Below are 10,135 nucleotides of genomic sequence, written 5' to 3' on the forward strand. Positions count from 1 at the left end.
TAAAAAAAGTAAAATGCTTCTTGGAGATCCCTCTCGGAGATCTCGCGTTTCGAGTACAGCCTCTCTTAGATTTTCCGGCCGAAGGCTGGCAGACTACTCAAAATGTCTACTGGCGTCAATGATCTTAGTCGTTGACGCCCCTTTAATTAAATTAAAATAATATTTATAAATATACTCCTTAAAAAACAATATTTACATTCATTTGGAATTTAATTTACTGAATAAATTCACTGAAGATCTCATAAGACATTCAGTTATTAATATAAATAAAATTAATAAAGAAGTTGACGCGAATACTATCTATCGGAGAAACTGCTAACTAAAATTCATTGCGCCTGTTTAATTGAATGAAATTAATTGAATTAAACAATTATAGTATAGTAGGTAGTAGGACAATTTTCATTAAAAATATTTATTTAAATTTCTAATTATTAATCTTTAACTTAGTTAAGGTTGCTAAATCTAAGAATTAATGCTGTGTTAAATGCATTTTATTAAAAAATTATTAAAAAAATAAAATAAAATAAAAAAACAAAGATTTGCATTCAGAAAAATCTTGTTTTTCAATTACAGCAATTTACATAACTTATATCACAATCATTGCATGTTGCCCTAATAATATTTTGTAAAATATTTTTCTCTCTCTTTTTTTTTGTAATTAAGTGCTGATTTTTTTTTAGCTGAAATGTGTTGAGGTTTGAAGTTACATTTTTAAAAACCATTTCTTTAAAAACCAATTGTATTAAAATGCCAACCTTTCATGTACAGTTAAATAAAACTAATTTCCGAATGCACCCACATCCCTGCATTCGTCGGTCGATAGACCAAATTTATCATAACAAAATTAAAATTAGAGGAATACTGAACATTAGGCCTGTGAGCTAAAAATACACATGAAATAGAAAAACTTAAAAGTGAACAGTTGTAAAAGGAAAATAAAATATAGTTTTATATTTTAAAAAATATGCGATGGGCCCGCCGGAGAAGCAATTGGGACTTTCAAAAAATATAAATACTTAAAGGAAGCCCATTTTAAAAACAATTATGACGATGCAGGCGTACAACTAAATTCAAGTGGACGTGGTTTCATAAATTCAGCTACCATTTCATCGGTAACTGCAGATTTTCTGACTTGATGTTCAGCAATTATTGGCTGTAACGTTTCAATAAGTATCTTCTTTAATTCGCCGGTTAAGAGATTTCCGCTCGAGTATTCCTAAAACATTAAATAAATTTAATAATTATGTTCCACCTAATTGCAACTTTAAATTCTATAGATAAGAAAATTTTAAAGAAATAACAACAGCTAGTCAATAGAAGTACTATTGAATACCAATTCTCAGCTTCCGCCCATTAGGACATATACGATAAGCACAAGGGAAGGGATTAATTAGCTATGCGGTTAGCGTATTGGATTCCCACGCGGAGATTCCGAGTTTGAATCCTGCTGCTGGCCCTTAGATTTTCTCTTCCTAGCAGCTTCTTACAGCTCACCGTCCGATGATGGACAGAGTTGTCTAAACGAGAGAACCCTGTCCAGAGGACGGCAGAGCAATGAATAAAAGCTCTGGGCGCCAATAACCTCAAATGTTTGCGCGCCTTAAATCATAAAAAAAAAGCTAGTCAGGTTAAAGCAAGCGAGCGTTATGATATTTTTAAGGGTAATTTCCTGATAGGAATGGCTGATCAGACATGGGAAATGTCTGGGCGATATGTGTTGGGTTTCTCTTGCTACAAGAAGCTTAAATCCACGGCTACACTACCGCTTTAATTGTGGCGAAGTTAGAGAGGAATCTAGGAAGTTAGAGAGGTATGAATAAGAAGAAAATTAAATAACTAACACCAAAATTTTATAAAAGATCAACAAGCTTAAAATAAATAAACACTAGCACTATCTGGATTCTTTTAGATATCAGAGTCTATTGGTAAGCCTATCTCACTAAGAGACAGGACTAAAGCTGGTTGCAAGTCTACACCAGAGGTCAAAATGGAAGACAGAAGCGCTCCATTTAGCTGGCCAGTTTCGTTTGAATTGTAAACAGTCGATCTACGAAATTAACAGCTTATTTTAGCGCTCTTTATTTAATGACAAGAATTGTGAAATATCTTTCGATCATGTTTATTGAATGTAATGACTTGCTAGGTTTTCTTCTATGCTTTTCGTAGAAAAATGTATGCTAAAATACCGGCGACCTCATGGAACAGCCATCATTGAAAATGGTGCAAAAAAAAAAATGGAAACCCAAGAAGTACTATCTAGACTGGAAGGTACAAAGAATATTTGGCTAACAGCAATTGCAACATATTGCAAGTTGTTTGGAGATGATTGATAAACTCAAACATTTTCAGAGAAGAGCAAACAACTGTTTTTAAAAAGATATACACAGTACAGGAACATTTTCTTCTGTTTGGCGGGAGTAGAATAGATCGGGTATTAGCTAAAGCGGATAATCATGCAGCTACAAAGCTTAATGAGCTAGTTAACACTAATAGACAGGAAGGCGCAACGGCATCCGAGCGGTTAACCTAACCTATTTGTAGTTTTAGATTATGAAAAGCAAGAGATTATTATTAATAAATCTTTATGGGATAAATGAAAGGATAAATGCAAATAATGTATGCAACTGGGACCGATATTTCCGTCTCCTTTGTGATCAAGTCCAAATTAAATTTAAAAATCAGTTTATGGAGAGAATGGAGAATTATGATCGGTATCCCATTTACAGAGTACTGGAATGTAATACCGGATCACTATTTACAGAGTAACATCCCATTTGAGCATATGAGATGGATAATGAGAGCGAGGGCTGGGATGCTTAATTTAGAGTGTCAGTCTGCTCCACTGTTACAGGATGTTCCGTACTTTGTGAGTTGTGTGCCTGTTACATTTCTGATAGCACGTATCATTATTTGGCTGTCTGTCCCCGGCTTAGTGAGATAAGATTGAGTGGCTTGGGCGGCAGTGTTTTTCTACTCACGAAATAATAGATTACCTGAATGGAAGGCATTGGCCTTCATTGGCAAACTTTTGTAAGGCTGTAAGAAGCTCCTAGGAAGAGAAAATCTAAGGGTCAGCTGAACCCGGGACCTCCGCGTGGGAGTCATCCTTATTATTATTATTTATTTATTTTCAATTGTAAATTCGACTCCACCAACGGTCAGTGACCACGGTAGCCGTCTTTATAAAGTATTTTTTTTTTTTGTTTTTTCCATTTTTCCTTTTTTGTTAAAGAACGAATATTGGTTATTTTATTTGTTATTTTTTATTTAATAAAATAATTATGCTTTTTGTAAGTGTATAAAAATAGTTAAAAAAAGGAGATTTCTGTGTTCAAGTTTGATTATTTTGTATTTTATATATGTGTACTAAATTATAATAAAGACAATAAAAAAAAAAAAATCTTTCGATACCTTCTCAATTTCCTTAAGACGTTCATCATCTTCCAAGAAGAACCTGAGATACTGGTAGGATATATCAACTCTACAATCTCCTCCTAACTTTCTGTGCTCTTCAATGCTTGCCTGTCCCCCGGAGAACGCATATTTATTTACCTACAAAATAGCAGAGTATATCACACAATATGCCCATGATGTGCTGAGAGAAATTATCTTTCAAATAAATGATATATAAATTAATATACAAATTTAAACATAGCGTATATAAATATTACATGAACTCCTAATGCTTTGAATGAATACTTACTTTAGTTTTTATTTGTTTAGGACTGTCCGTTAGAAAAATTGCTGTATTCTCATCACTGCCAGACATCTTTGTATTAGCACCCTGAAGTGCAGGAATAAAAGTAGAATGTAGTAGAGCTGGTTTACTGTAACCTAAACGTGGGGCGACGTCCCGAGTCATACGGAAATAAGGGTCCTAAACAAAGCATAAATTTCAAATATTAGCATTAATAAATGGTCATATGACGAAGTTCGATACTGGTTGCTATCGAAGGTGAATGAACATCAGATACCTAACAGTATTTTTATTATTTTACATATACCCAACCCCTCAGGGTTCAAGAGAAGAATAATTATTAGCACTAATTTTAACATCGTTTAACAAATATTATTCGAAACTAAAGTTTTGAATTGAAATATTTTTTATGTGTTTATTTTGGTTCAAGTTTAATGAAAGCAATAATACAAACAATATTTGCTACAATTAGTAGCGTAATTTTTTTGAAGTTATCCTTGTACATTCATTGGCTCAACACAAGAAATACATGTACATGAAATGAATGAATTTAGTAGAAGTTACCTTGGCCCAAATTAAAAATCCCTTCAAATCTCTTCTAAAGAGCCAGAACTCTTTTGCGAAACAGGAGACAGTTCTCCATAAGAGCTTAGAAAGGAGGAACGGTGCAGAGTCTAGCTCTGGACCGTCCGCCTATGCCTAAGACTCGTAATTCTAACCTCCCAGATCTGTCTGACCAATTAAAATAAGAATAGATCTATGGCATGCTTCAAAAACAAGTTTCATCAGCTGTTTTCCTCATGAGCACTGATGACATTATGATGATTATAATTACGAAAGCGGGACGGGACCTATGCCCAACGGCACCGCAGCCACAAGAGACTTAACATTAGAGGAGGACATCTGAAGAAGCAGAGCTTGGACCTTGATATCATCCGCACATTCTCTGGGGAGTTGGAAGAAATTCCTTGACACCTCTTAATTTGCTAACATGCCATCGTTCAGATGTCTGGAAAGTTACTAGGTGCTGAAGGAGAACATACACTCGCTTGGAGCCCCCGATTCGAGATGATTTTTTAGATACCTTGGCTTGAAATGGGTGCAATGTTCCATCTGGAACAAATAAGGGGTACAAAGAATCGGTATCCGTATTATTTTGATTTCTTTAAAAATAATTGTAAATCTTGAGATGAAAGCATTGTTAATGAATTAACCATGTTCCTGCAAACAACTACCACCCGATTGTTTAGCTCGCAATTCACATAATTTAACGAAAAAGAAAACTAACCTGATCAATTGCACACGGTATTAGACAAGGAATCTTCTTAGTACCAAATATTTGTGGGAATGATGTGGACAGAGCGGGTGCCGCTTGTATAGCCGGAAAACTGATCTTGCCAATCACATCGCTGTCTCCAAATCCAAATATTCCTTTAACCTGATTGAAGGTAACACACTTTTGTATTCGCACAATATTTTTATAAAACTCAGGGCACTGTCTATAAAATAACAAAAATAAAAACAATATTTTAGTATTTTATAAATTTTGTTATAAGACTTAATTTTACGGTAAGATTTCTCACCCAATGTAATTGAAGTCAGAGAAAATGAAAGTTTTTTTGATATCGAAACCGCAGGCTATTATATCTTTGGCGTTGGAAATTGCCATTTTATTGGCTTGCTCAACAGTAAGGTCTTTCCATAGAAACTTTTCATCATCTGTAAGTTGTATTACAAGAGGTACATCAAAAAGATCTTGTATCCATCTAGAATAAATAGACCATCATCAATCAATATAGACAATAATAGAGAAAAACATTTCTGGAACATATGTGTTATTACTTTGAGAAAGAAATAAGTTGCTAAATTATATTGATTAAGTACTTTAATACCACAAAAATATTGGTATTTTCAATTTTTTTGGAACGAACTATCTCGTTTCCACCGTCTCCGTTACTGAAAATTTTTTATTGTGTAAAAAAAGGACACTGTGGGAAAGAGGTAGTAATCTGAATAGGTTAGAACTTGATTGAAAGCTGGATTAGAAAGAAGTTCAAAAACCAAATTTTGGATTATCATCGTAAAAAGTATTATCTGGAGCAAACGCCGCGATCAGGGATCACCACTCGCTAACTCATGCTTTCGTCTAAAACATATTCTGAAGAAGACTGCTCCAAATTAGAAGAAACAGGAAGAATAAGTTACCTATCCTTATAACATCTGACAAATACCCAGGCCCTCCAAGAAAATTCTACGTTGGAGATAACTATTCCTTGGAGCCAAACACCTCCTCCCCACAACGCAACCAGACCTTTTGAGGATGGCTCGACCCAGTCTCAATCGGGATGTTACGGATTATTAGAATTTTATTTAATATAACAGAAGTAATAAAAATTTGGTGCACAGATCCGCTTCAGAGCTGCTAAATCTAAATAGAGACTTAAATTCTGTTACCTGAAAACCCCCTGTGCTTCCCTAGTTCAAACACCGCATGCCCATAAATTAAACATTACAGCCTCTGTTCTGCGGTAGAATATTAAAACAAAAAAACCGCACTTTAGTTACTCACTAGTAATTCCACTAAACCTCATTTTATAATTAGTATTTAATATCTTTAACAATGGTATCAATGATGTTGTTTTTACGAACGTCTTGAGACTAAAAAATATAGCCAAAAAGTCTGCAAAATAACTCATATTAACATAACAGGGAATTAAACAACTGTTAATGTAATCAGTTAAAAATAGCAAATGATTACTCACTTGGTAAAGATGAAAGGCACTAAATGTCCCACATGCATTGAATCTGATGAGGGTCCTCTCCCTGTATATAGATAGAATGGCTTCTTCTGCTCTACATATGTAAGAATATTATGAACATCTCTATGAGAAAAAAATATTCCTCGCCTGAGCAAGTGATGAGGTTCTTTAGAAGTGATTCTTTTCCATCTATCCAATAATTCTTGATCAATTTTTGAACTACCGAATCTTTCTAAAATAATGGATAACAGGGATTCAAGTAACAATTTTTGACCTACATCTTACATCTTAGAACATATTGTTGCGATGAGACTTACTGATTAGTTTATCGTAGTCAACTCCTTCCTGGGACGAACTTGTTACAGACCAAGGGTTTACTACATCACCATCTTCTTCAATTGCCAGCTTACTCAATTCTTGTTCACAGTTTTCCATCTGGGAAAGTGGTAACTAACAAATTGTGCACAGATGTAACCTCCTGCACTAGGAAAGGTTGCACATGTGCTGTAAGTGTTACCTCACTTACACTAACAGATCACATAGAACATAGTCAGGTAACACATTCTATTGGTTAAACTCATTACTATTGACATCCACCAGTAAGACAAACTTTTTTTTCTTGAATTTTCATATCCAACGCTCATTGTTCCTTTATTGTAGTAAAATGCAAACGATTTTTCTAAGGTTTTTTAATTTTAGGCTGCCTAAAAAGTTAAATTAAATTCTAAGGGCACTAGGTTTTAAGTCCTGTAATACAATATGCAATTTCAATAATTTAATGAGTGAACAGTGAATGAGTTACTAATCTTCTCCTGTTTCTAATGAGATTGCAGAAATAATTTACAAAATTACTAAGTACCATTATCAACTTAGATATAATTTACTTTATAGTAGTAAGAATTTTTGACTTCCAGTGCGGTCAGCAATCTAATAATTTTAAGTTAACGAAGACTGTACATTGAAATTTACATACTCGTGTGTGCGGTAAATGTAAACTACTTGAAAGGATTTGTGTATTTTTTATTTTAAGGTACAGCCTAATCCCAAGTGACTCCAAGTTCAGTACATTTTCTTGATGTACAAATCCGAAACTAGTCGGAATTAATAAAATATTAATTGAATAAAGGTGGATAATATAAACAAATTGTAAAAAATCATTGAGGCTTTCGAAAAGAAAAGCCTAAAAAGATATAACATAAGAAGCTTAAAATTACGCTTATTTGTAGACAACGAAAAATACGTTTTTCCAGTATTTCATTTATTTATTTATTTTGCGCAAATAAAAAATATTGGAAGTAAAACAAGAGGGGTGCTACTAGCCGAGATATCCATTGGAAAAAAAAAACTTGATTACTCTAAAATTTAAATGCCTTAATGCCTCACCTAGATGGTGAGCACCATCTAGCGTAAAATCCATAAACTACAAATAACAATTTAGTTAGTAAGTTGCCGCTAGAATGTGTGAGCATATCGATTTGGGCTATATGGTTTAGTAGAGGAATTCTTTTAAAACGATTTATGCATTCCTAATCTTTAATTTTTCAATTTGTACTATAACATAGCGATTTCTCGTAATATATCTGAATTATTACATCTTCGTTTTCATATAGCTTTTTTCATGTAAAAGTTAATCACATTATAAGAAGAAAAAACAGAATTTTGCTGTTGTAATGCTTTTACCAGAACAATATTTTCACCGTCATAAAAAAGTCAAAATATTAAGTGATGTTATTATTTAAAATAATATGAACAATAAACTAAATTACATTACATTCTTGATTATTCATTAAATGCAGAAAAGTATCAAATATTTTGTTGCAATTATAGCAAGGTTTTTTGATTTTTGTTTTTTTTTTTTTGTAAAATTTAAGAAATTTATTTTCAAGAAATACCGCTGATAACTGTAACAGTGGGGCTTTCACTGTCTTGACGATTAAGTGGATCACCGAGTTTCAGCTCTTACTTAGACAGATGTACATATTCTTGAAATTTCGAGAAATTCGAAGATACTGCAGTATACAGCAGTATCCCTTCTTATTAGGTACCCCATTTTTATTATGCAATTGTAACTTCAAATTTTGGGCAACCCTGAGTACAATCCACCTTTGTCTTAGTTATTAATACACTGAAGCAGAAATCAAATAAGTTTGTTCAAAACTATACTTATTTTTGTTATGGTAATTCCAAATTCATGGATGAAATGGATTGTACCAAGAGGATACTCCGAGTTTAAAATTGCGGTTGTAAAATAAAAGGAAAAATAAGATATTCTCCTACAGTTTGACCGGGAATATTAGGATTTCTGCTTCAGCGAATTATTAAATGAGCCAGAAGTGGAATGTACACACAAGGTAGCCTGAATTTTGAGTTACGATTGCAAAATTAATGGAAAAATAAGAAATTGCCCTCTAGTTTGACTGAAAAGAAATAGAAATACAAATTTTTACTTCAGTGAATTTATTACTAAGCCTGAGGTGGAATGTATGCACAGAGTAGCCTAGATTTCAAATTACGCCTGAAAAATGATAAACTTGCACTTGAATCTGATTCTCTCGCTCAAAATAATTTCGTTCCTGTGTGTTAGTGTTGGCATTATAAAAGACACAAACATGTTGTTTTTTTTTTAATCCTTGACGTAATTTATAATTTGTTTAAATGATGCGATTTATTTAATACTGTGCATTATTAATAATTATAATTTGATGCCTCATATAATAAATGATAACATAATCTCAATAAGTGGCAAGTGGCATAGCTATACTCAAAATGAATAAGTATTTTATAAGTGAACATTGTCAGTATAGGGTCTGTGACATCTAATATATTTGAAAAATATTAATAAAAATGTAACGCAATAAAATTATTTATTGAAGGAGTTGATCCACTAAGAGAAATAAGAACAACCACTACAATGATGAATTCTTATTATTTTATTTTATTCTCAACAACATGGGTTAAGGCAGTCAAAAGAACACAACGCTATATGAATATAAAACAAAAACCTCTAGCTTCAATATTTTTTTACATTCAATATATCACACATATGTTTTATCATCTGTTCGTATTATTATAATTATTTAATAATTAATATGATTTTAACCAATTAAAATATTCGCCCACAGCTCGTCCAACCTGACCTTGATTGGTCTCACAATCAAACAGTAATTCTTAGCAAAATTAAAATTTAAATTATGAAAATAAATAACAATAACATTAGAATCCAAAACAGAAATTAGAAAAGTACAAAACATTAAGTTTGAAAAATTAAGCAAACTTAAAACAAATAAGTTCAATAGTCTGCAATTGGCTAACTATTAGGTAACCACGGTTTCATGTTCACAGGTGAACATATTCCTTCATAAGGTAGTTGGGTAGTCTGGTGCCCCTCAGGATCGGCTATAACGTAACGGTCTGAGTCTAATACTTTTTTGATAACATAGGGACCCTTAAAAGCAGGTATTAATTTTTTATTTATTCCAGGTGTCACGTCCGTATTTTTTATCATAATGTAATCATTAACTTCATATTTTCCGGGTGCCTTATGTTTACTATTATAATACTTTTCATAGTAATTAGCACTATTTTGTAACTTATTAATCGCACCGTATCGGCTTTGTTCTAGGTCGCGAAAAACTGGGTGTTGAAATTCTAAAATTTGTCTTAAATCATCGTTATGATT

The 10,135-nt window shown here is 32.8% G+C and overlaps 1 protein-coding gene across 1 annotated transcript; it reads right to left on the reverse strand.

Annotated features, from left to right (window-relative positions):
* Positions 1–538: 538 nt before the first annotated feature.
* On the reverse strand, positions 539–6,977 carry TrpRS (Tryptophanyl-tRNA synthetase). The gene is made up of 7 exons (XM_074118590.1): positions 6,774–6,977; positions 6,460–6,688; positions 5,281–5,463; positions 4,986–5,196; positions 3,704–3,877; positions 3,412–3,552; positions 539–1,216 (listed from the first exon to the last, which is right to left on the reverse strand). The coding sequence occupies exons 1-7, from the start codon at positions 6,889–6,891 to the stop codon at positions 1,043–1,045; spliced, it is 1,230 nt and encodes a 409-aa protein (XP_073974691.1). The 5' UTR covers positions 6,892–6,977; the 3' UTR covers positions 539–1,042.
* Positions 6,978–10,135: the final 3,158 nt, after the last annotated feature.

Source organism: Rhodnius prolixus, unplaced genomic scaffold, assembly GCF_049639745.1.
Source record: "Rhodnius prolixus isolate KJV_2025 unplaced genomic scaffold, Rpr scaffold_2, whole genome shotgun sequence".
Lineage (NCBI taxonomy): Eukaryota > Metazoa > Arthropoda > Insecta > Hemiptera > Reduviidae > Rhodnius > Rhodnius prolixus.